Raw genomic sequence first — 27135 nt, forward strand, 5'->3', positions numbered from 1 at the left:
TTCTGTTTTTCAATAAATAGTATGATTCCACAACATACATTTGTTTACAGCTTCATATTGCCAACATTTGAGACACTGAGGGACAAACTTTAAATGATCTATCTGGTATCCAGTAAAATGTTCTTTGTTTTTGAGAGAAAAAAATTACCATAATGCACATGAAAAGATAATGGCTATTCTTCAGTCAAGGTGCTTCCCGGTCTCATGTGACCTTTTAACTCCCAAGCTATCAGATAAAGTTTTCCAGTTATGAGCTACATTCCTCTCAAGACAAAACCCTGATAAATTAATTTGAAGCTGAATTTTTCTTGACTACCCAGGGGTGTGTTGCAGGTATCTTTCAGAAAGCATGACTCTGAAAGATGGAAAGCAGTTGGGAAGTTGCAGTCAATATTTATCGGGGGCAATGAAAAAAGGGTTATTTTCTCAAATGTGAATGTTGCTTGGATGAAGCCTGCTTTAGGCATTTACATCTAATAGCTGCTTGTTTACATATTTGCCTTCTTTCTAACTTAAGCCACTTTAATCTGGTTACTGGAAACTGTATGTGCTGAAACTGAAAGGCAAAATGTCATGCTGCAGTGGAAAGCTGGATAGGAAATGGTAAGAGAGCAGCTTGACAGAGAAGCAGATGGAACAGGGGGGTGTAGAAAAGCAAACTGGTTAGGCAACATAGACCTGCGGGGGTAGGAAGCAGCTGAGAGAGGACCTGAAGAAAGAAGTACCTGCTAGAGGATATGGTTGTGAGAAAATGTCATGCGTAGAGCCTTGGAAAGAAAGGAGAAATGTAGGGATTAGGTCAGAGGGAGGAAACCATGAGTGGGACTTGCAAGGCATGAGCGCTGAGACGGGATGGCTTTCCTCTGAAAGAAAATCTTGGAGGGAAATAGTGCCTGTTGGCCCTGATAACAGCATCTTGTTCAGGCTCAAGATTATTTCTTTGCTCGGGAGTAGCAGTTCCCATAGGGTTGCTTTCAATTAAGTGCTACAGATTGTGGTATTTTGGGCACAAGTGTCTTTATTTAAACATATGTGCAGTCATGGAAAGATGAAATGGTCATGTAAGACAATCCCTTGCAGGAGTCTCAGGCCAGATAGAAGTAATGAGGAATGTGAAAGTACAGCTGCTAACTTTTAAGTTCGTACAAGTTGACTGAAACTTGTGTTTGTGGATGAAAACCTGGTCTGAATCAGGCTCTGATGCATTTCCACTTACTTGTGCCAGTATCCGCTGAATGCTCGAGTTCTCCCACTGTACCTGCTGTGCATTTCTAAGGGCTCACTTCACTTCTAACTGTGGGTTTCTGCTTAAGAGTATTACTGTGGATGAAAACCTGGACTTTTCTATGGTAGAGTCTGACTGTATCATACCAAAGTGAAAATGATGACATGCTCCCAAACTGCAGTAACCTCTTACTCTTCAAGATTTTGAAAATTGGTATCGGCTTGTCTCTTATTCCAGAGTGCTAGATTTCCAGCTCTGAATATACATGATCTGAATGCTGTAAAGCTTATAGGTCAAGTGCTGTTTCTGAACCTAAAGAAGGATATTCACAAAAGCCAACTAGATCCATCATACAGTCGGTGGAAAGGGGGAGATTGCTCCACAGGGTGGGAAGTTCAGTGGCTACATCCACTGCGTGCTCGTACTTGCTTTCTAGAAGGACAGATGACTATACAGGGAGCCAAGGAGAGCAGTACATTATGGTAAAATGATTATTTGTGAACACCCTTTGAAAAATAATAGTCCAAAAGCTGTCATTTACAAATTCCCAATTTGCTTTCCACTCATGTGGCTTCAGAAGCATTAGCTAAAGTTGGCTGGTTTAGCAAACATTTTTTGTCATTATGTGTATTTGATATTACATTCTTCAAGTGTAAATCATGGAAAACTAAAAGCATTAAGCAGTTGAATAGTAATAAAAATATCTCAACCCCATGTTCTAGAGATGAGATATATACACACAGCCATTTACAAAAAGAGAATAAAATGGAAGAATGAAGAAAGGAATATCAGTTGGGAAAAATCTTATGTGTTCCTGGCAGTTTTAAAAGCTGCTGTAAATGTTAGTAGTTCTCTTTTTCAACAAAAGAAACTAATATTTTTTCAATTTAATAAGTACGTGATATTACACAGAATTTTTAGTTACAGCATTTTTTTAACTGCAGCTGAGTAAATGCTCAAAATGTTCCTTGTTTAACAAAATAAAAGCTGATAATTTAGCTTTTAAGAAAATTCCTTTGGGATGTAGAGAGTTTTCTTACAGTTTCTAGACTTTAAGAAGGCATCCCATGAATATTTTGCATCTTCTCTCATGGATTTTGTTCCTTCTGGTGAGCTTTTTAAATGATGGCTTAAAGTGGAAGATGTGATCCTTTCTCACTGTGTTTTCTTAACAGAGTACTTTCACACGCAAGTACAGCACTGTTCATGAATGGTCACTGTCCATTATTAAATAGGTGATTTTAATAGAGGTTTCTTAATGCATTCACCAAGCATCTTAATTAAGATTGGTAAAACCTGGTTTATACCTTGGGAAATAATGAAAGATTCCGTTCCAGCTTGTTGGCTCTTTATCCACCCCTCTTAAAGCTGCTGGCCATGAGAGTCTTATGCCTCCCATGCCTGTACTTATGGTTTACCTGTTGCATATGATTTTGATGACAAATTTACTGGAAGTTCATATATGGAATAATAATTTTACACTATGGCAACAGTATGAAAACATTACTACTCTTCCTGCACTCATTTTCTTTTACTGGCCAGAAGAGCGGTTTGGGATTGGGGACTCTCGGAGACTTGTGTAAACGGAGAATGATTTTTGTTGGGATTGTTTGTTTTTTTTTTTTTTTCCTTCATTTGATCTATAGGCTCAGTGTAGGTCGAAAGTCCCAAGACAGAAAGTATGCATATATTAAAATTAACTAGAACTCCCCCTAAATAAATATGCAAAACCCTCAGGTAACCCAGCTTTGACAGGAAGATATGTAGAACTTTTTTCTCCTCAATAGTAGCTCTGCAGTTCTCTCCCATAGCAGATTAAATTGAGCTCACTGGGGTCATTGGGATGATTTTCCCTATAAAGATTGTAAAAACCTACTTTCCTCTGGCAATAGACGTCACTTCTAAAAGCATAAAACCTCTTGTGCTCTGGAGCCAAACGCGCGGATCAGGGCAGATCGGCATTTGCCGAGTCCCGTGCCGGGCTGTCGCGGCAGATCTTTGCCGTCATTGCTTGTCCCTTCCCAGCGCCCTCAGGGCAGCTGGGCTGGGCCACTCCTGGCGAGGGTGCTAGGTACGGAGACCCACAGAAATTAGCTGACAGCATGAATAACTGGCTGGAGGGGGAAGGTCAAAGTGTCTGATAACTGAGGTTTCTAGTACTTTCCAACAGTAACTGCAAGAGGTATTAATTTTGTCTGTCAAAACAGACTAAAGCAGTACTTAGGAGCTGAAGATTAATCATTTAAATTATGAAAAGGCTAAAGTTACAGTGATGGATGTTTTGGAGGATGCAAGAGGGGACTAAAGTTATATTTAAATATGAATCCACTGTGAAGCTGTCATAACATCCCTTACAGTAACAAGTGAAATTGCTGAGCTGCAAGATTTGTTTCCTGAAACTATACTTAGGACATATCCAGTCTTCTGCTTCTACGGTATTTCTCAGATTAGGGAATTTAATCTTTTTAAGCCTGGCTGTTTACTCAGTACTGACCCTCGTGGTGGTTGTGGCATGAGAGCTTTTCATGCAGCTCTGAGCTTTGTCTGGGTCCCATGGGAGGTTTGTAGGCTGCACAAAAGGGGCTTGAACCTCCAAATGGACATCTCTGGAATTATTGATTTTGAAGAGCAGGAAATACAGGTTAAGTGCATTTATTCTTCTCAAGAGTCCTTTGGGTCCACCAATGCTTGAAGTTATCTTTATGAAAGGATGTTTTGCATGCTGGACGTAATGCATTTCAAATCTCAGCTTCAATGAGATGGCAGTGATAGGGTATATATTAATATCCTCTCTGTTATGAAGCTAACATGGACTGTTTCATTTCTAGTTCAGCTTTTTCTTCTTCTTAAAGAACTATCTTAGATGCTTCAAAGAAATATAGTTTTGTTCTTTTAAAGATTAATTTGGAAATTGTAATGGTGGAACATATAATCCGATAGCATTAATAACAGTTACTGTCATCTTGCCATATGCAATGCGGTTAGTGTGGGCTTTGATGGAAGTTTTCTTCCATTTGTTACAGGAAAAGTGCCCATGACGATAATAGTTATATCAGCCTGCTGAGACGGTGCCCCACTAACACATACAACTGATTTTCATGTTGTTTCTTGTAGGATCTAATGCAGCTTTTATAACCATAATTAATTTTAAAAGTGTCTCATAGATACATTTCAAGACGTGTACTTAAAATTTGTAATGTGGGTTGAAAATACAGATATAATGGTGTATCTTTTTGAGGAAAAAAACAGACAGGGTTTTTGGCAAATCTTTTGTCACAATCTTGCCTTTATTTGCTTCCTTGTAATTAATGTTTCTTGTTTGTTTGTTGGGATTCTTTGTCTTTTGTATTTTTTTCCCCTCTGGTCCTCTCTTCTTACTCTGTTTTCTAATTGTTGATCTTGAAGAGGAAAAACAAATTTTATCATAAATGGAGCAGGCAGAAATGCCATCAGCTAGTGAGGGGTTACTGCTAATAGATCCATGCTTCTGGAATATTTAAATTATTTCCCTGTTTTATTCAGAGGGGGTTTTATTAGTGCTTCAAAAGTCAGAACCTTCAGGATTTGCAAGGTACTCTCTTTCCCCATCTTGTAAGAGAAGAAAAGTCTAGGAAAAACTTGGGAAAAGATTAGATAAAGTATCCTCTGAAGTGTTTATGGGGGAACAATTGGCAGTGGGTAAGGATACAGGAGGACTCCTTATCTAAGGCTAGAACTTTTAAAAGCTTTGATTGAGGTGTATTGTCCTATTAGATATATTTGATCCCACTAACACCACAGCCTTTTAAATGTTCAAAGCTGGGTGGTTTTGAACAAAGGTTGTGAATAAATGACTTGCATTTTCCACAAGTGTGAGGATTCTCCACACTGGGAGTCTATATCTTGATATCCTTGATTAGATAGTCTCTTCAGGAGAGCACTGTAGACACAGACACAGTCTTGGTGTGTTTGCTTGTCAAGATTCTACTGCTTTCTGCAGTTCTTTATGAACTAAAGGAATTTTAAAGACTTCATAGCTACAGAGATCTTGGCGCAGGAGACATTGTGAAAAGCATGCGTATTGTCTTACAACAAAGTGGTTCTTTTTTACGAGCCATGACGTATTTCTCTAAGAACATGCATGGTTTGCCTTTCAGTAAAGTTTGTACAGCTCACCTTTTTTTGTCTGTGGCAAGCCAGAATGTCTCTTTTCTGCAGTGCATATTATAAAACTCAAAGCTGACTGATTGGTGAATTCTGCAAAAATAAAATAAATGGTTCCAATATTTTTAGACTTCGAAGTGCTGGCATCTCTCTTACTAGCACCAATCCTTGCTGTGTGGCAGTTGGTTTTCTACTTTCAGCAGTGACCACAGTGTCTTCCAGTAAGAGTCACCAGCATCCTCCTACCCCTTTCTTGTACAGATCAGATGGCTTTGTGGTATTAGTAGAATGTAAACTAGCAGTTTAAATGAGATTACTGGAATAAGTCATCTGGATGGAGAAGATTTAAAGTGGCCTTGATTGAGGTCCTCAAAATTATGAAGTAGACGGTAAAACCATTGTGGTCAAAGAAGAAAAATGATAAAAAGAAATTAAGAAGCGAAGAAAGAATGGGTTTGGTTTAGGTTTTGTGTATTTCAAAAGAAATAAAGATGTGATATTACCTTGTGTTTTTCTGATCAGCATAGAAGTTTCCTTGTGGCGAGAGATGAGAGAAACATACCATGAAATAATTACTTTCTAAAAAGTGCGTTTCATAACATTTAAGAAATACTTTTGCTGTGGAAGTTGAGTGGAGGAAAACATGCATGCTTATGCTCTCTAAATATTTTTATTTAACTGTATGTAACAGACTTGTTTGAGACTTTTCGTCTTGGTATTTTTATATAAAATAGAGCATTTCAATGAGCAGCTTGTGCTTTTTCTTTTACTTCTTTTCTGCTTTAGGGATCTGTTCTCCTGGTGTTATCCTTCAGTTTGGTCTCCACCAGTGTTTTTCTACACTTGAGACATTTATCTCTTTGTTTTCCCATGTTTTCTTTTTTTCTTAGTGTGGACTACTGGAATAATTTTGGTTCAGAGATGTGTCAAGAAAAGAATATGGCTCCTAGCCTAGTGTGCATGGACACCTCTTCTATGCTTAAATTATTATGTTCTTTCATTTGGTGGGAAACAGAGACTTAAACCATCCTGGGTGATGCATATTTTGCTTTTCCACTGCTCTCTGCAGCAAACGTTTGACCAAAAGACTGAGTAGGAAATACAGCTTAAGACTCAGTGGAGCTGTGCAGGTCCTGTGTAATCAAGGCTTTGCCATACTGAAGTAATAAACTTTTGCTCTGGTTTCATATCTTGGAAGTAGTCTGTGCTGAGTTTTATTCTTGGCTTGTGGCTTGTCGTTTCAGCCTCCTCAGTCTGATAGCTGTTGTCTAAGGAAAATTAGAATTTGTCTTTATTTTTGGTCATTTCCCCTCCCTCACGTGCAGTATCAAACTGCTGCCACGTAGTATTCTTATGGTACCATGTGTAGCTTTTCTCCTTTGTTCTGGTGTAAGAAGTAAGGGGTTTTTTTCATTGTAATTTTCAGTAATTAAACTGATTAGAATTAAACTGGTGGGGAAACTGCATTTGATTACACAGGCAATACAGAGGAGGTAAAACTCATCTAACTAGGTTCCTTTCCAGCCTTTAGGCTTTTAATAGCTAAGTTAATTTCCTAGAGGAATATGGGCTGATTGAAGGAAAAACTATAATCATTAATTGCGGTAGATTTAATTTGTTTGAAGTATTAAAGAAAAGACTGCCTGAGACTTCAGGGGAAGAAAAGAGCCGTGCTCCTGCGCAGTCACTTATTCCAGCCAGAGTAGTACGGGTTTTTCTGCCCCTAACAAATTCTGGTAAAATTTTTGGATTCTTCTGGGTTTTATCCATATTGGTAGGCGTGATATTCTTAGATCACAACATTATTAGAGATAAATTAATAAGATATCTCTTCCTGCAAATCACGATCATAAATTTATGCTATGTATTTAGTAGTGTAGGTTTCGTGTTGTAATCGATGTACCTGATGCTTCAGGGACATTAGATGTTCTCTAGCTCTCTACTGAACCATTTCTTTGCTAACGTGGGTATAGAATACAAGATTGCTGCAGCTGCTTTCCAAATGAAAACAGAATTTTCCATATTCAATACCGTTTGCTTTTTTTTTAAATTGTCATTTAATTTCTTTCTCCCTGGTGATTAGAGCATGTGACTGGTGTTTTGGGGCCTCTCTCTATTAATTGCCACTAGAGAGGTAATTTTGTAGAGAGCTTTAAAAGACGATTCATCTTTTTCTTTTCTGAGCAGCTATAAAAACATACTTCACCTGCCTTACAGATGTGCTTATATATAGCATAAGATGCCTGTAATATCCTTTGACGTTACTGGTCTCTGTATTTGTATAAGCAACATTTGTACTTTGTTTAATTTTGTCTTTATTTTTCTAGTACATTTTTCAAAAGTGCTCAGCTGACTCCTAAATCAGTAGTAGTATTAGAATAATGAAATGAAGTGTTTGCTATGCACAAATTAGATCGTAGTATCCCTGTTTGTGTTTCCTAAACACGATAGATCACTGTGAGTGAATCCTGGATGCGAAGGGCTATATGAAAGCTTGGAGCTTCTGAAGATTTTGAATCTTTCTGATATAAAGGATAGAAGGAATGATAACTCATTAAAATACCAACTTATTGAGAACATGTTTTCAGAAAGTATCTCTAGATGGGCTGTACACATTGCAACATTTGGGGAAAAAATGACTAAACTTTGTTCTAGTGTGGTTTTTGTGCTACATGTATTTGTCTCCCCTTTTGCCTTACAGAAAGATAGGTAAACCAAAACCATAGAAGTTCTTATTTGATCAACATGTTAAAAATACTGGGTAATAAGAGAAAAAATAAAGAAGCAGGAGGTTTTAAAGTGATTAATCTGCTTTCCCAAATTTATCTTTGGTTTAATTGTCAGTAGAAATTGTTTGTATGATTATTTTTTTGGGCTTTGTTTCCTCTGATTAGTGAGCCGCAGTACTTTTTATTGAAGCTTTCGGTGAGAAAACCTCCAACAATTACGTGCTATGGTATACAAAAAAGTTTGTGATTGAGTTGTGGCCCAGGCAAAGAGTCAAACTTGTTCACTTATTTGTTTCATACTGTAGTACCACTCTTGACTTGATGGGCAAACTGTTACTAGAAGCAATGAAAGAAAATGTTAGCAAAAATAGCAAGTACAAGCAGTTCTTGCGGTTTTGAGTAGTGGTTATAGCTGAAAGGATTTGTGTTGGAAGTGCTTGTGGTGATGATGGTAGATTAACCACAAGCATCTTTGCCACCAGAGGGTGAATTCACATCACCGGTCTTGGGTTCACGTAGCACAGCTGTCTCACATTGCCACCTGAGAGTGCCGCCTCTCCTGTTTGGCCATCTAGGGAACTCAGTCTTCCACATGTGGTCTTCTGATCTGTGTCCAAAAGTGGTGTCTGCTCTAGACAGCTGAAATACTTTGTCTAACTGGGAATAGCCCTACCTGACAAGGCAGCATGAGTCCTGCTTGATATGGGCAACATTTCCATATCTAAATTTGACCAGTGGAATTAGCAGGAAGCAAGGATGGGAAATGTTAGAATTGACACTGGTGCAGATATGATGAAGTTATTGATCAGGTGTTGCAGCGTGGTGATTTCTCTTTCTGCATGGCGTTATCGGTGTGCGACAGTGCCAGCCTATGCTTGTTGCGCTTCAGAGAAAGTGAAAGATTCTTGTCCAGCCTAACCTCAGTAAATTTTTCATCAAAGCCTTAATACGGCTTCTGCCAGGTATTATCTGCTTGAATGCACAATCTTATAACAACAGTGCCTATTTACTGCATTTTTTTTTTATAATAGCTTTAATCTACTTAATCATTAAGAAGTGCCTCAGGAATCTTGGCGTTAAAGAGGTATCTTGAGAGTATAATAAAACTGACTCCTTGCTTTATTTCTCATGCAGCCCTGGGGTACCCAAGGAGTGGGTATGCAGCTGATACGCAGGTGACAAAGGTGCAGGGCACCGTTTGGTACGTAGGTAACTGAGCAGTACAGCTCCAATCTGATGATTGTTGAGATAAATAATGAACTGTGAGCTTCTGCAGCTAGGAAAGTTTAGAAACCCCCAACAACCTGACAGGAACAAAGAATTGTCCCACACAATCTGAAACCCTGTCATTGCCAGGGATTTCATTGGGGCTCTTGGCTCTGTCATGCCTTTGAAAATATCTACAGGCCTTCACATCATTTTGATTACTTGTGATCTCCCTTTTCTTTAAAGTTCCTGAATCGAGTTTTTTAAGTTTTCGGGGCATGTGAAAATGCTAAAATATTTTTGTTCTGTATTTTTTCAAACTTTAGATTACATTTCTCCATTTTAAGACATGTCATGGATTGTACGTTCCAGGAACAGTAAAATGGAAAAGATAATCGATCTCTCTCTTTTTTTTTTTTTAGGTTATAGATGATACTTTTTGAAACAATCAGTTAAGTTAAAGTATGGATAGTGTATTTAACAACAATATACAGAAAGATTTTGGACAGTATTGTTATGGACAGTGTAAGATGTCCAGTCTGTATTTTACTGTAGTGCATTACTCCTGGTTGAACTGAAATGCTGAGGTTATTAAGTTCCTCTTTCCCTTATAAAGGAATACAGGACCATCATTATACAAATATTTAGCCCTATAGCAACAGTTTGGGCCTATGTTTGAAAATGAACAAAAAAATACAGTAAAATACATAACCAGATTCTCTGTTTTGTCTATAATGTGGCTCACACTGACCACAGTGGGAGCTGCTTCTAATTTCAGGCTATATAAAGGATCATTAGAGAGGTTATACAACATGTTCATATGCAGAGCGTGTTATGTTCACCCAGTTGGATACATTTTAAAGTAGACCTTACTTCAGTGCTTTACTTGCAGGCTTTTCGAATCCTACATGTCTGTGCTAGTTGCTTGCAGGAGCTTGTACTTCGTTGTCAAAATCTTCCTTCCAGGCTGCTCTTGCAAAAACAGTGCAGCAACACCTTGCCTTCCTCTAACTTTGCGGCAAAATTTGCAAGTGAAGTCTTGTCTGCATAGATGGAAAAAGCATGAGGGCTGTTTTGGTACAGCATGAGCGGTGCCTTTTTTATTTTTTCCCTTTCTTTTCTCTTCTTTTTCTTTTGCAAAACTGAATATTGTTCATGAGTGTTAATACCCTAAGAAAAAACGGTGGCAGGGGCGGTTACTACTTCTATGCCAAAATATGCCCACTGAGGTCAGCCCTGCAGCTGTAGCCAGGAGTGACCTTGCTTAGACTGCCTTTGAGTAAATCAGAAGCACCATGGGGTGCACCTGCACCACAGGGTACCTCTTACTGCTGGCTACCCTACGGAAAAATGCGCCGTGCTGCTGTCGGGGCAAGGCCCCGGGTAGCTTCTTTTCAGCAGTGGCCTTTGATTTCATAACGAGTTAGGGGTTTTTATTGTTGTGAAGCCTGAATGTTGAATATTAATGTTTCAAGACTGAACTATGTTAGTTTTTATCACCTTTTAATTTTGATTTCTTTTTGATTTTTAGAGCATAATTGTTGCTTTATTAAAACTTTTTGCAATCAGACATTTTCCTTCTTGAAATCAAATATTGTGCAATTATTTCCTAACAAAGGAAATTGAAATGAAATATTGTGATTAGCTACACCATAAGTACCATACCAATGTTTTAAAAATAAAAAAGGAGAAGAAAAAGCTTATAGGGTAGTGTTCTTGTGTACAGGTGGACTCTGGGAGGTTCAGAGCTGGTTGTAATTGTGAAAGGAAAAAAGCAAAGAAAGCACAAAGAACTTCACTCTAATTTTTTTCTGTTTTTTTCAGAGACCATGTTGTAGTACCTTTGGGATACTGGAAAGATGTGTGAATTATATAAATTTCACTAATTATTTTGGAATAATTAACTAACAAAACTGCTTTTCTAATTGTGCAGGTAGAACCTAGGACTACCTCTTATTCTGTTTTGCGTAGGCTTTTAAATATTGATGATGACTCTACTTAGATGGATTAATTATATACTGCAGCACTTTGATTCCCCTTAATGTTACATTTACGAACCACACGAATGGCCCAAATTGTGAGAAGAATTGGCCGTAGTAGACCTGAATATTTTTTTCCTCATTATTCTATCCTGAAATAAGTTCCTGTTGCTTTATGTTTCAGCTCAGCTATATTCTAAAATGCCTTGATGATCTAGAAGGCAACTTTAAGTGGTTGAGCAAACTACAAATTGACACACAAAATGGATGAAATCTTAATTCATAGCTTTCCCCTCAGCATCTGCTAATGTGTGTGACAATTTATCAACCTTTGTTTTAGAATGAAATTGTTCTTCCTTTGCGCCTTTCTCACGTTTGCCATAAAAAATGAGAGGAACGTGAAAAGCGAGCATGCCTTCTGCAAAGGGGTTCACATAAAATGTGGCAATGGACGTTTCGGTGCCTACCAGCCAGTTTTAGCCTTTTGTAGCTCCTTCACTTCAAACTGCAGCTTCTGATTCAACAAGTCTGTTGTCTTCTCCCTCCCAAGGATGACATCAGCCTCATGAAACAGGCTCTTCTAACTCTCCTTCACGAGGCGGGAAACCTTTTCCTTTTGCATCACTTTGTTTCCTTTGATTTGGAAGAGATATTTCTGTCTAGCTGAAAATAATAGCAGTGGATGGGTATGAAGGGTAGGAATTTCATTGGTATTAATGTGTGAACTGCTGGTTTTGCAGGATTTCACTTAGAAATACTTTGTTGAGTTGTTAAGTTACATCTTTTGCTGTGGTTGACCGACTTCCCCACCAAGAAGCAATTGTGGTGATTCGGAGTCCTCAGGCTACTGTAATGTTTAGACTCCTTTTAAAGTTGGAACCTAGTCTTCAGTCCGTATGGAAGTTTTTACAGCAGCATTTAGGAAGCAGTCTAGGCCAAACGCCCTCTCTCATGTGTTTTTCTCAGTATATGTTAGTCACCTTCAATTTCTGTTAATTTTTCTCTCACTGTGTTAAAGCAATTAGCGTATTTCACTATAAGGTAAAAACCTGTCATTTTACTCCTGCTACTTGGAAGGTGTGCCTCTGATGTACTCTAAATTTTAAATGCCAGACTGATATCTGTGTGCTTATTTCTATACTGCGTTCACAGTACACTGATGCTGATGCTGACTGCTGCCTTGCCTATGTTGGTTTTTGTGGGTTTGGTGGTTTGGGTTTTTTCTTTTCACTCTTCATACCACCTTTCAGAGATGCTTTGCATATGACTGATTAAGCTTAATGCATGTAATATATAACTTCTAAAAATAGCTTTTTTGCATAAATGCACATTATATATTGAGATGGTAATGTATTAGAAGAAGAAAAATAACTGATAAGTTATGACAGTTATTGTTTCCTTATTGAATTCAGAATGTTGTGAAGGCAATTTCCTTGACAGGATCAACTCCAGAGCAGTTACTAATATGCCAATTTATTTTTTTTTTCCTTAATCTACCTGTGAAATAACCTTTACAAGCTTGAAATTGGAGATAATGACTACTTTATTTGCAAAGGTGGCAAAACTTAGTTTTCACAATTTGTTCTCTATACAGAATTTGTGACGGGGGAATAGAATAGCACAGGTTGTATGACAAGTAAACCATAAAGCCATTTTATTAGTTCCAGATACAACATTTTTGTACTTTTAATTGCACAAAGCTTTTGGTTTGATTTTATTTATCTTTAAAGTAGGACAAATTTACACTGTGCTCTTTCAGTGTCTGGGCAAAAAGTAAGGCATAGAAGATGCAGTCACTTTCTTTTGTCTCTCACATCATCTGTTTTGCTAACACAGATGATGGAAACTTCGTAAGCTGAATTGTTTGGACTCATTAGGTCATGCTTCTGGACATCTTGGCTTTTTACAGACCTTGAAGTTGGTACTTTTTAATAACAATAAAATAAGACTGTGTCAACATTCACTTCTATTTGGAGGTTTTTTATGGGCGAAGAGGAGGAGATTTCTTAATACATGGAAGCTCAAGTCTTGAGTGTGTATCAAGAATATGGTGTGCTCTCGATCACCTATTAAAAGGAAGCAAACCCCAAAACTATTGGACTAAACTCAGAAGCATCTTAGGAGCCTTCAGGAGCAGAGCAGGTCAAGGCCAGCTCTTTGGCCGCTGCAGGGGTTGCTCCAGGGAGCTGCAGCGTGAGGGCCAGGATGTGCAGAGCAGCCAGTCCTCTGCAGGGACTGGGCCATTGCCCTTGCACTCAGGTGGAGTTGTCTAGGTGAGACTCCAGCGTGTGTGTGAGTCAAAGGATTCAATCCCAATTCGGCTCTTTCGTGTTAGTCCAGAAGACTGAAAGCCCTTTCTGGGTATAGAGAGAAGCATCTTTCCATAGAAATCTTCTGCGCTGTAGAAAACAGTTAATTGCTGCTTCCCGTATTACAGAGCTGTTTCTTGGTGTATGGTTGCGTGCGGGTTATCGTCACACCCTCCATATTGAGTAAGTGTCTGAAGGCTGTGTTTGCAGAAGGCATGTAGGTGTCTGAAGATGCTATAGTGGGACTTACTGGTGTGCCTAAACATTTTAAATCGATCTTACTTTGTAGGCTGGGTGGTTTTCTAATTTCCAGTAGTCTCTGCATCATTAGGCACTTACATAACTTCGTAAATCTGGCCCAGTCTGTTATTATAATGTTGTTTTGCCTCTCCTGATTGCTGTGGCTTTCTGTACGAGGAAGTATTTTCAGTAAAGTTAATTGTAGCAGTAACTATGCTGTAGTATATCGTGTATGGCTGTATTTTATTTACTCTATATACTTCGAAATTACTTCATGATCTTTAGGCCTAAAGGTTTTTACTTTCAGGCACCCAAACATATCTTGTGTTAAAAATGGTTGAGTGTCCAAGGTGCAGTTGTTAGCTCACTGTTCTTTGTTCTCTCTGCTTTCTTGAGAAAAGATCAAACAAAATGCAGTGACAGGTAAGGATGTCTCACAAAACACATAGAAGAAATGTAGCTTCCTGTTCCATAAATTAGTGGTACTCTGCTCGCCAGCTGCCTGTTATGATGTTTTATTGATGAATAAAAATGGTGTCTGAGGCAATAGAATGTCTTGGATCTTACAACACTGCCAGTTATAAAGATGTCTTCTTGAATAAATTTCACAATTAGAAAGTATTGACAAAAATATTTAATCTTTTTTACATCAAAATAAGCTCAAACATCTGCTGCCAAAGTCAGACAATATCAAGTAATCTTTTAAAAGTATATTTTTATTACAATGACAGATGCATGGCTGCATGACATAGATGTCAATTTAAGTTACTAGTGCCATTAATACTTGACAAAGACATGCTCCCAGAAGAATTTATGTTTTTAAAATGTTGTCAGATGAGTATGTGCCAACAAAAAGTAAGCAGAGTTATTCAGCTATGTTGTTAACAAAGCTAAAAGCATGTTATCTCCAGAGACATCATAAAAATTGGTATTCACATCTTTTCTATTTTCTAAATTCCACAGAACTGACAGCAGAAAAAATAATTCTGTGCCTGCAAATGTCTGTTTAAGCAACCCATACATACATCCTTTTTCACTTTTATACCTTTTGGCTTACAGCGCAGAAAGATTTTCAAATTCATTGGAGGTGAACTTCTTCAGCATTCATTTTCTTTCCACAAATTTCAAATAATCTTACTTCTTGGCAAGGACACTGTTGTAAAGAGAACACTGAGGAAAATGTTAAGACCTGTGCCAGAGTTTCTGATCTGCTTATTCAGTCAGAAAAGTGTTGGAAAGCTATATGACTTAACTCGTTAAGAAAGCTGAAATTTAAAACATTCGTGTCCAGTTCTTATTTGTCAAATGTGCTGGTATATTCGTTATTCGAATTTGTACGTTTTAGTAACCTGAGAATTTCATTGTGGGTATTCCTTAATGAGAAAGTAAGCTCACTTTAAATTCTTTCCTTCCAGGTCTTTTATTTTTATTTTCTTTTCTTTTTTTTCCCTCTGCCCTCACAGAAGTGTTTTGGAAAGAATTTTGTTTCTTAGAGCAAGAGTGGAGTTTTCTGGATAGACCAGACCAGTGTTCATGGAGTTTGTTTAGTAGCGCTGTGCTGGTGCTGCTACTCTGTGTTAAAAAGCATAAAAGTCTAGTCCGTTGAGGTGCCAAGTCATTTGAAATACTGAATTTCTGGTTGAATCTGGGGTCATAAACATCTCACTAATGGCTACATTGTTATACTCAGCGATTAGAGACTGTTTTTTTCTTTTAAGTGGATCTTTTTTTAGAGTGGATTTTTTCTTAGAGATGAACCTGAACTTTGTACAAACACTTTACTGCTAATGCTTCTAATGTATCTAATGAAAAGAAATCCAGAACTAGAGGGCTGAAAGCCATGTTACTGCTTCTAGATGTGTTTCCGTTTGCTGTACTGAGGAAGGCTGTGAAGGTGAGATCTGTCTCTTAAAATGCAGAGTTCAAGACTCCTTTTAAAGTAGTGGCGATGCGCAGTATCTCCTTCCTGTGCTGTGATTTTTTTCATCCTGAAGCTGCTATTTAAAATACACCACAGGAACTTGTCCCTAGATATGGCTTTTTAAATAAGAAATATTATCATTTATTGAAGCCTATGTTATTGGTGCAGGCAAAAATGTTTAAAATTAGGTGAGCTTTCACCACTGATGCCTTTTGCTGCCATCGCCAAGTGAGATGTTTTGGATGGGGCTTTATCAACATGTGTTGTATTTCAGCCTGACAAGGAAGTACGCGGTCTGCTGGCTGCCTCACCACTCTGGGTCATCACTCCTATTAGTGCAAATGAGTACATATTAAAATAATATTTCAATGTTTGTATTGTGAGTGGATTTTCGGAGTAAATGCCCAGGAATCTATTATAGACTGTAGCTTGGAAGGAGGAAATTTTAGAAAGGTTGGGCAGGTCAACTTGAAAGGGTAACGTGGGGAATGAAATGAAGTGCCATAAGTCTTTACCTCATATTTCTTTGGAGACCCTCTTATGCTTGTTTGTTTTCTTTTACCTTGGTAACTTGGTAGCAATTCAGTCTTCCTTTTTCCTCCCACCCCAAGTCTCCCATGACTTGAGAATCTCGTGCAGCTGTGGAATAGAGAAATAAGGACAAGAGGTTAGTCCAGATGGATTTACTAATTGTCTACAAATGTTGTAAGCTGTGCTACCTAAGGCTGGGCATGCCTTGAGTTAGGTGGGGGAGTTGTGCGTGCACATAGTGTAGTGGTGCAGCCTGGGGGGCAATTTAGCCTCCATCAAGTTTGGAGGTTGAAAGCTCTCAGGGTTCCACCACTGGTTGCTCCTACCTACCCATAGTTGAAACTCTACAGCAGGAGACCCTTTCAAAGTATTTTGCAAGACTTGGTCTTTTGGGAGCGCTGATGGAGAAAACGCAGCTGTAGATTAACACTGAGGGCCTGAGAAGAGTGGCCGTGCTTGCTCCAACATAATATGATGTGATTGCAGCCATGGGGCTGTGCTGACCTCCTCTCTGAATCCAGGTGAAAATCCCCAGCTCTGGCTGGGGAAAAGTATTCATTAGGTTCTGAGTGACAAGTTACTTGTTTAGTGGTAAGCCTTTCCCAAAGATAGAAGGAGAGGTATCTTTTATTGAACCTTTCAGGTCCAGTCTGAAAAACCAGAAAATAAAATTTCTTGCTTTTTGAGTGACACATTAACTTTCTGGAAAGGATGCTGTGAATATAATTCAGTCATGTTCTTTCATGGCATCATAGGAAAATTGTTTGATTTTTCTTCTAGTATGCAAGCATAACTCTTAAAAAAAAAAGCGCCTATGAATTATTACTGCAATTTCAATAGCTGTAGTAGACGCACTGCAGATAAAAACCTGTTTGAACTGTTTTTGCTGTTTCTATAGAGAAGTGTGTGATGCTGACTTACAGTATAGGTTATTAACAAGTTTTAGAAAGTATTGGAAAGATGAACATTGTCAGGAGAATTTAATGAGAGAAACATAATTCTCCAAGAAGCCATTGAATGAGAGTTTGCAGTGGGGATGTTGGCTGGGTATCAGAAGAAACTTTTTTAGCAGTGGAAACTTTGGTTACAGTGAGGTATAATGGGTCTTAGCAGTGTCTCTCAAGTCTCTCAAACATAACTGAAATCCTAGAATTTGCCTCATTCAAGAAGTAGAATGGTATTTGTAGGTGTATTCTACAGTGCCAAAAAGAATATGCTTGAATAGCAGACTCATGGCAGTAGACAACACTTTGTTACTTTTATTTTCTTCTGATATGAAGTACAGTGATTTTTATCTCAGATAAAATCATTTTACTGCAGGAAAGGTGGTGTTACCTGTTACAGGAGGCCTTTGGAAGCTGCTTAAAAAATACGTGGGGCTGTTTTTAATTTGCAGCTTTCTTTAATAGTGAATTTCAGTGAGGGCAAGAGCAGGTAAATATAGAAAGATTGCAGTTCAGTGGCACTCTTTGCAAATGTCTGCGCACATTTATCATTACTATCATTGTATCTTTTTCAAAGGCAATTTATATATGTATTTGTTCCCTGCTAGCACTTTATAGAGGATATGGGAGAGTCTAAAGCAGTCTTGTTTTGCTATGTAGAAGCAAAGTAACTGTGACAGTGATGTCCTAGCAATGTAGTTGATTCATGGGGCGTAGATACATGGAAGTTAAGGATCCCGAGCTAACGTAACAGTATGTGACAGCCAAAAGGGAGGATTTGCACTGTCTTCTTCAAACTATGGTGCCCTGTCTTCTCTTTCCTAGCCACAGCATTCTGTCACTTGGGTATCTCTCCATGAGCCAGTTCACCTCAGTGATGTGTCAGAAATCTGAACCAAAAGGAATAGTGGGTAGTTTCCAGCTGGTTTACTGAGTTGCATCTGAAGGAACAATCCAGACAGCAGAAAGCAAGCCAGGCACTTCTTTGAAAATGGCTGCAAATGGCTTTGTCTTAGAAACAAAGATTATTTGCCCCATTTTCCTCCATCTAATCTTGCAGAGCATTAGAACCAGACTGGCATCAGAAAGATGCATGAGAACATCCCTCTAGGCCTTGTTCTCAACGATTTGCTCCCTCAACAAGTGTAGGAACAACTAGTCCTAGTATGGATAACTGTCCCTATGCTTTGCATTTTATTTTGATTTGATTTTGTCAGCTATGCTAGATACAAAGCTGCATATTTATTTCTTTTAAAAGCATTGCATTTAGAATAATCCAGAGCTACTTCTTGAGTGCTTATAAGATTATAGTATTAATGGTATATGTTGTGTTTAAAAGTAGAGATCTTGGATGTGCTACTTTGATGGAAAAATCTAGCTTTTCAGTGAAGACAGTTTCACTGCAGTGTCAGGGAAAGCTGGCTGCAAATGGTTGAGCTGAAAGTGGATGTTAAGTCAAAGAATATCTGAGTAGAAACTGTAGAATATCTGAAAAAGAAATAACAAAGGTAACTGTCAATCTTTTGTAAAAGTCTCAGGAAAGTGATGGAAAAAACCAAAAGCAGGGAATTTGCTGTTTACAGCCTTCTATTTCAGAAGCAGAGGGAAATCATAGAAACAATAATGTATAACGGTAGAAAGTTTGGATACTGTAAAATACCTAATGTATTCTGTGTATCTTGCCATCTACCCTTGCCCTGGAGCAGGAAATGATTTAATGTCTTGCTTTTCCTTTACTCCTCAGCAAGCAATAAGGAATATCTGTGTCCATCCCTTATACTCTTGCTTTCATACTGTGTTTTGTCTATATGACGATACAACAGGGATTTGTTTCCCACACATCTAAAGGGTGAATACTTTACTCAAGGCAGGCTTAGAAGTCTAGGCTTTCCTTCTGGTTTTGCCTAGGCTGTGAAGGGAAAATGTTTGGCATGGCTCCAATTGTGCTAGCTTAATTTGAAGGAGCATCTTGTATCACCGTTCTCTGAAAATTGCTTTCCATAAGTGATTTATCCATTTCTGGCATGGGTAGCTAGATGGTTACAGTTCAGAGGCAATTAAGCATACTGAGTGAAATCCCAACTTAATTGCATGGAATGGTAAAACACCCTTTGATATCAGTGGGGCCAAGGTTTCTCATCATCATCCTCAAGGGTTCCATGTCGTAGAAAACAAGGAGAGCTAATCAAAAGTTACATCAAAGTCTATTTCTCTAAAATGAAAGACTTTTACTTCATTTGGTAATCAAAAAAGAATGTGGTTTATAGAATTCTGAATTCAAGATTGTAATTTCGTAAGCTATTCAACACATTAGCTTTAATAATTGTATTACTATTTTATTTATTATCTTATATGTTCAAAGAAATTGCAAAATAGTGCAAAGGTAAAGACTGCAATTATAATTTAAATAAATGGTTGTTTTTGCCATAAATGTTTTTGGGTAAATGGAGAGTAACAAAGGTGCTGAAACAATGGAAAATCTCTTGTGAAATATCTTCTGGTTTGGCTACATCTGTATTTAGGAAGCTCAGTGCTAACGATTCTCCTTTTTTTCCTCTTGCAGCTAATTCCAGCCTTCTTGGAGGTGGAGGAGGTGAGTCTTTGCTTGATGCTGTATTTATTCTTAAATAAGTGTGAAATATATGCTGAACCAATGTAATGGTTAGTCGGTTATAAAGCAATATGTGGTAAGTTCAAAAGATGGAAATGTAAATTTATTAGATGGGAAAACTCACCAAAGTCAATAACATTTGATATCATCAAGAGGCAGGGTTTGTGACTGCTGCCGAGTCTGGTTTCCCTTCTGGATTAGGCTAGGGTTGACCTGTATGTGAGGCTGACTGAAACATAAAGAAACTGAACTGCCTTATGGTAACGTTGTGTTTAAGTATTTAGGATTTTTAATTTACTTCAAGGGAACCTTGAATTTGTGTTAAATAAGCAGTTTTAAAAGAAATGTTAAATAATTAAGACACAGTAAAAAGTAACTTTAGTAAACTGATGAGGCTTTGTCTTTGTACTTCTTTTTTTTTTTTTTTTTTTAAACTCAGTTGCTTACCCCATTCTGTTTGCCAGAATACTCAAGTAGATTTCAATACAAATCTTTGGTGCATGTAAGAGATGCTACCAACATGTCTACTAGTAAGACAGAGATGCTCAAGTGCATATAGTGTGTATTGTTTTCCAATATATGGATGCAATTTTATTTTAGTAGATCGATGCTATTTTGCTTTTTTGTAATACTGTAGTACTGTGGCCATAAAAACTTACACGAGTGTTAACAATTCAGGATAAAAAGACACAAAGAGCTTGATCTCAGTTTTCTGTGACTTCCCCTGCCTCCCAGAGGGAAGTAAAAGAGCTTGGTTCTGGAAATTTCACAGTGCAGGAGTGGTACAAGCAGTGACTAATCTTCCTTCCTGGCTGGAGTTAAAAGGACTTGATGATCAGAGCTTACATATGCAAGGGTAAAGGAAAGGGCTCTGTAAAAAGACAGGAGTTTGCTGTTTCTTGTGAGGCTTGAGGATAAGTCGTCAAAGCTTTTGTTTTAACAGCCTTAAGTGAAGAGGCAGCCCTCAGTTGTGTACCATGGAAAGGTGCTTGACAACTGCATCCAGGCATCTAAATAAAACCAGTCATGTTTCTCAGCTGTATGCCTGGACATTAAAGTCCGGGGAAGCCTTACCTGGTAATCCTGTTGGATTAATCTGTTTATTTTGATTCGAGTTAGTTGTTCGCAGTATACTAAATTTTTCTTTGTTTAAAAGATAATCCTTTAAAAAGTAATCCTTCACTAGCCTTTTGTGCTCCTGCGGAGTCATTTGCGTACCTCCTTTCCAGCGCTTGCTCCCAGCTGGTAACATCAAAAAAAAGCCAACCAAACCCCAAAAAACCCTACCCCAATGCAAATGTTCAGATTCTAGTCAGGTTCCCAGAGCACTGCTGCTGCTGAAAGGATTTGGCTATTGACTTTCCGTGGTATTTATTCAGCTGGACCGTACTTCAAAAGTTGATGTCCGTTCAACGTGGCACTAGATAATGTGGCTCTCCCTCGGCAGCAGATGGGATGAACCTAAGCTGTGGGTCAGGTGAGGATTTTCCTTGTATTTTAGGTGTTAAAAGTGGGGGAGTTTCAATCAAGTTAATTTGTTGGCAATTAAAAACACCCCCTAACACAGATGCACACACTTCCTGGTCTCCCGCCCCCCTCAGAGCAGGCTGAGGTGGTGGCAGCACAGGAGGCTGTGACAGTGTGCTGCTGCACCTTCTCTTCTGCATCTCCTCTCCCTCCTCCTGCCCTGGCATCCTTCTGGGCTTTCACCACCGTTTCTTCAATAAGTTTCCTTGGTGGCGCTCAGTTTTGGTGCACGGTGGGTCCCTTGGGTAACCAGCTATGACTGGTTGCAGGCAGCACCAGGCAGCCCCGACGCCCTCCCTCAGAGGATGTCTCTCTGCAGCCCCCTTGCCCGAAATACAATCGCAGATGCTTTAATCTCCAGTGGAAGGATAACAACATACCCCCTTGCTTGTGATGCAGGTAAAATAGTAAATGTGACTATTTAATGGCCTAGAGTTTGACTGCTGACAGTTGAGGGGCTGTATTTGTGCTCTGGAGGTGCCATGAGCTGCCCTTGGGTAGGCTGGCTGATGCATCCTCAGAGTGCACTCGCTTAGGTTTTCTGAGACTTTTGAGGAAAAATTCTGAGAATTTCATTGCCAAAGTACTTCCAAGTTTGGATAGTTGCAACGGGGTATCTGTGGCTCTGTCCTTGGGTACATGCGTTGGCCGAGCCCTTTAGGAGAAGGGAAGGGTGTGTGGGGTCTGCAGGCTGGAGCTTGCTCAGGGGAGCACAAGATGGAAGCACCCCTGACAGGCCCACCTGCCTGCCGCAGGCAGAAGAAACCTGGGGCCCCTGCCTCTTGGAAAAATGACTTGTTACTGGCAATGTGCGTTTCTCTGTAGAGGGGCTTGTTTCATTTCCAGTTGAATGGTTTTGGATTTTAAATTCTGGATATATTTTTTCCTTTTTCCAGAAGGAAGTGGTGGCAGCACTCCACATGAAATATTGCTAGTGAATTATTAAAACTTTGTTATATATGTAAACACCAAAGCTTTCTTTTGATTGCACATGCTGAATATTTATGATAATGTATAATACCAGTTTAGTTTCTCCAATAATGGGATTCAGAGCTCTTTGGTAACACTCGTTAATTTAATCTCTCTGTCACTGCTGGGGGTATGAATACGTATCTTAGTTTTACAGAAAATGAAAACCAGAAATTTCTTCTTGTCCAAGCTCATGCAACAGGTTTTGAGATTTTGAGCTGTTTTTCTGTGATTGAAATCTTTCCAGAATTGAACACAAATAAGTTGGAAATAGTTATTTGAACACCCTCATCTGACGTTTCTGAATTATGCAATATGTATGTTAAAGCGTCTTTTGGAAGAGAACTGTTGAGGAACCCAATGGGCGACATTGTCGGTAAACATAGCGCACTTGGTTTTAAGTTCAGGTGCTGGTGGTTTTGAGGGGCTCCTTATCATCCCTGTGTCACCTCGGAGCCACATCAGGGCATCTGCATATGTCGATTTCTCAGAGCCAGAGTAATGATTTGTTCTTGCATTCCCCGTTTAAATGCTGTCTATTCATTTTCGTGACCATTTGGAAAGAAGAGATAAAAGCACAAAAGATACCAGAAACAATTTTTCACAGAACTGTTTAATCGTAAAATCGAGAAACCCACAATAGAGTCTTAGAAGAATCTTTAGTTAAATATAGATGTCGAAGGTTTCTTTCTGCTTTTCAAATAACTCTGAAGTTTCCAGGATTTCATTATGAGTTTGGTGAGTGAGCCTTTTTTCTTTTTTATTCTTTACTGTTTTTAATAATTGATTTTTAATTAGGAGGCATATTTCGCTTTCAGGTCTAGATTTATCACACATTCAGCATCTCACTGCTCCTATTAACTTGCACAGAGCATTATGACTTATTTGTGCATCATTTATTATTTGCACCGTTATGTTCAACAGTGCAAAGGTGAAAATTGTTAAGAATATTACCTGCATTTGGAGGGTGTGAGGAAAAAACGTGATATTTTGAGAAAAGGTGACCCCTTTAAAAATTGTATGAGGAAGTTTTGAGTGTTAAGAAATAAAAATGCCAGATTTTACATGGCATTTTTTTTCTTTATGTTCTTTTACAGCTGTGTCAAAGAATGAAAGTATGTGATTTTGTGACTTTGTTAAAGCAAAGTGAGCAAGAGCTGAGATTTCTCCTCCTCCTTACGGTTTTGGATAGTCTGTGGGTTTTTTGGGGGTTTTGTGCCCCACTGTCTCCACCTCATTTTCAGTTATTTTCCTTGGGGTTCATTTTTCCTTCACTTCATTTGCTGACTGTGATCAAGTTCTTGTTGCACATTGGTTTCTGGATTGGCTTGCTTTCTTTGACCTTAAATTGAGAGTATTTTTAAAATTGCAAGCTAGGGATTTTTTTTTTTCCCCCGCTCATAACATTTTGTTGCCTGTGCTAGAGTTGGGAAGGAGACATCATTGTTCAGTATGTCCTGTTATGAACATAATTTTTGTCAGCTCTGTGCTTGAAAATGGTAATTTTGTCGTTAAAAACTCTGAGAGGAGACAGGTTATGTTTGCAGTCTTTTGGAAGCATTGTTTCGACGCGGTTTAAGTTGGTTGCCCTGAAAGATCTGTCTGCTTTTCTGTTTCTCTCCCATCTTTCTGTCTCTCTCTTTTTTGGCCAGTGTAACTATGTCTTTTCTAGGGTTTTTGCTGGCATGGAAAAAATTAATTCCTACATAGACATAAGTATGTTAGCATATCTTAAACGTGGACCAGACCTACCTTTCCAGTCTGCCAAGATACACTTTGTAGGCGTGTCATTTTAAGCAACTGTTACGGCGCAGGGAACTTGTGTTCATGATCACAGCAGGGAACTGGGATTCTCTGTACATTATCAGGTAGCCTCCATTCTGAAAGTGGGATTTGCTCGCTGCCTTTGTTTGGTTTTATACCTGTGTTAGCTTATAATAGTGGCAAAAAAAAGTGTTTTCTTCTGCTAGAAAGAAATTACCACAGACTGCCTTCTATCCTGGAAAAGAGGTTTGTCAGGAGGGAAATGAGCTATTTTGATGGCTGGAGTCTTTTGCTGAACCTGAGCACAAAATCACATGACACAGGAGACGGACTTTGTGCGAGGGTCAGTATGCCACTTCAAAACACGAGCAGCTACGCTCACCTACGTGCAACCACCTCGTGCCACGTCAGCCCAATGGGCTCTCCAAGATGCAGGCATGGATCTGGCAGATAGGACACAGGGTTGGGTGGGGTTGAATGTTACTTTGTCTGGGCAGCTGAAGTACCGAGTACCAGTGTTTGAGCAGCTGGGTTGTACCACTTGGGTCCAAATTGGTGGTGGAGTTGTTTGTCTTCAATCATAGCAGGTGTGCAGCACAACCATCATGGCTACTGCTAATGCTGTAGGCATGGAGAGAACTGCTGGTAGGGTGCTGCTGCAAAGTCACTGATGTTTGCCAGCCACCTTGTCTATTTGTCAATTAATTGCAGGCTAATGAGTTCAAAAAGCCAGTGATTATCCTGTCAGTAGTGGCAGGAAGGAACAGCTGACACAAATATCTTTTCTTGACATCCCTGTCCTTGGCCATGGCTAAAGTTTTTTGTTTTCATGGCTGTGATGTAGGTACACTGCTAACCATTTCCAGCCACCTTCTGACAGTTAAATCTGTAGCAAAACAAAGGAGGTTTTGCACTGTCTGAATAGTAACTTGACATCAGCTTTGATGGCAAATTGAATATTCATGACACAGAGAAGTGAAAGTTGTACAAGAGAAAATTGGAGGCAGGAGTGAGACAACTTGCAAAACACCCCATAGCAATGTAAAAGGAGAATACTTGAAACGTTAGACTGGCCCTGCACTAGCCCATTCAAAATGTATAACAGGAAGAAGACAACCCGGTTTTATCCTGAACCAGGATGAGATGCTCTCTGTTTGGGATTTCACAGGGCTTGGGCTTGATATTTACATAATTTAAATGCAAGCAAAGCAAGGGTTTAAATTCAAAGTTCAAATTTGTGCATTACGTGCACATAGCATGAATGCATCCCGTGAGAGGGGAAGAAAGAGTTTGGGAAAGGAGCACTGACAGGATTCTTTCATCAAGAAAATAAACATTATTATTTTGTATTTTTTTTATGTCAGTCTGTTGGCATATTCTTGTGTCATGTCAAATACATTTGTCAGATTGGGGTGTGCTTGCAACAAATGGCTTCATGGAACAAATGTGCTTCATCTGGGATTTCAACTAGCTTCAAAAGGTTTCAGTTGCTTTGTACACTGCGTCATCATATCCTAGGTATTTAGATAATAGCCATGAAGGTACAAAGATTTTCCTAGCGAATAATGATCATGTAGACAAACTGATAATTTAAGGCAAATGGCCATTTGCCTTTGTTACTAATTAATCCCTTTCTGCTAGAAGATTGCTGCTGCAATTCTGTAGGGTTGTTGAAGTGTTTTATCTCTTTCTACTATTTGCATGCTGTTCTTTTTCATCTCTGTAAATAGAGTGGGTTTGAGATGGCTGTATCCACCAGTTCCCCCACTGTGACAGTACATCAGCCAATTAAAAATTTAATATTTATGCATTTCTGTATTTCTCTCTACAGCTGTGCTGTTAGTTCCATTGGTAGCCCAGTAGCTCAGGGTAGACTGTAACCCTTTCAAGGTGTTTTGGTTCAGCCCGAAATCTTGTTATTATTTATGAGTTTTTGTTGGATCAGATCAAAGCAAAGAGATTTCTCTGTAATTTAGCAGCTTTTATAGAATTTATTCAAACTTCTTATGTAAGCAAAGTCTTTCTGTACAGGTCAGTTATTCTTGAAATGTTTTTTCTTTCTTTCTTCAATACGTGTAGGTATGTTTGCTTTTTGCCTTCTATTATCGCAATGGATATTTCCATGTGAGTTTTAGTTCAGCTTTAGTTAAAATTAGTGGGTTTCCTCATTTGTAGTGCATCTAGAGATATAATGATGATAATTCTATAAATAAATAAGCTTACTTTGTTTCAAAGGACCCTTAATGCAAACTTCTGTCATTGTATTTAAAATACGTACTCTACACTAGTTTCTTTTATTGTTGTTTTTGTTTAAATATGATGCATATTTTGCTCTTTGGCTATGTAGGGTGCTAACTTCCTTTCTCCAGTCATTTTACACATTCTTATAGTTATGGGTAATAATCATAAACAGGAAGTCTCTGGATTGATTGTAAGTATTTCTTAGTTGTTGCCTAATTGTATCCTGTTAATTACACTTTCCGAGCAGTTACTTAAAAAAAAAAAAAAAGTTTTGCTATTTACAGGAACTGATATAGGTATGTGATCAGGTGTTAAGTATCATATGTGTACGTATAGTTGTTGATGTACATATATGACTTTCCCTAATGATGACTTTTTTAAAAATACCTATTCATCCTGTGATTCTTTAAAGTGATGCTCCTGTTCCAGCCAGTGGTATAGGAGCATGACTGTATGTTTTGGTCATGAAAATATTCTAAAATTGAGTATGTCCGGGCATACTTCCTCACTGCTGTCCTCAGCCTTTTAATATTGTGTTGCCTTAATTAGGTATTAGAAGGTGATGTTTTATTTTTCACTCATCAGTTACCGAGTGCTGAGTCCACCACACTCTGAACTCCCACTTAATTGTAAGGCCTTTTTCTTTCTTGGATAGGCTGTCACTCTGACTCTCCTTGTTTTGTTTAATTTCCTTATGGAGTAATTACAGTGTTAGGTACCCACAACTAAAAAATGAACATACACAGTTTCTGCCATATATATGGCTTTCATATATACATACTTATATATATTCATG

At 38.6% G+C, this 27135-nt stretch overlaps 1 protein-coding gene across 4 annotated transcripts in view; it reads left to right on the forward strand.

The window, feature by feature from the left end:
- The window catches only part of MACROD2 (mono-ADP ribosylhydrolase 2), an 877957-nt gene that overhangs the window by 172291 nt on the left and 678531 nt on the right, over positions 1-27135 (forward strand). For all 4 annotated transcript variants that reach the window (XM_086460841.1, XM_086460839.1, XM_086460838.1 and 1 more), the window contains exon 4: positions 19791-19820. In XM_086460841.1, coding sequence (XP_086316967.1) covers positions 19791-19820 — 30 coding nt within the window. The remainder of the gene's footprint in view (positions 1-19790; positions 19821-27135) is intronic.

Source organism: Leptosomus discolor, chromosome 2 (assembly GCF_034619465.1).
Source record: "Leptosomus discolor isolate bLepDis1 chromosome 2, bLepDis1.hap2, whole genome shotgun sequence".
NCBI lineage: Eukaryota > Metazoa > Chordata > Aves > Leptosomiformes > Leptosomidae > Leptosomus > Leptosomus discolor.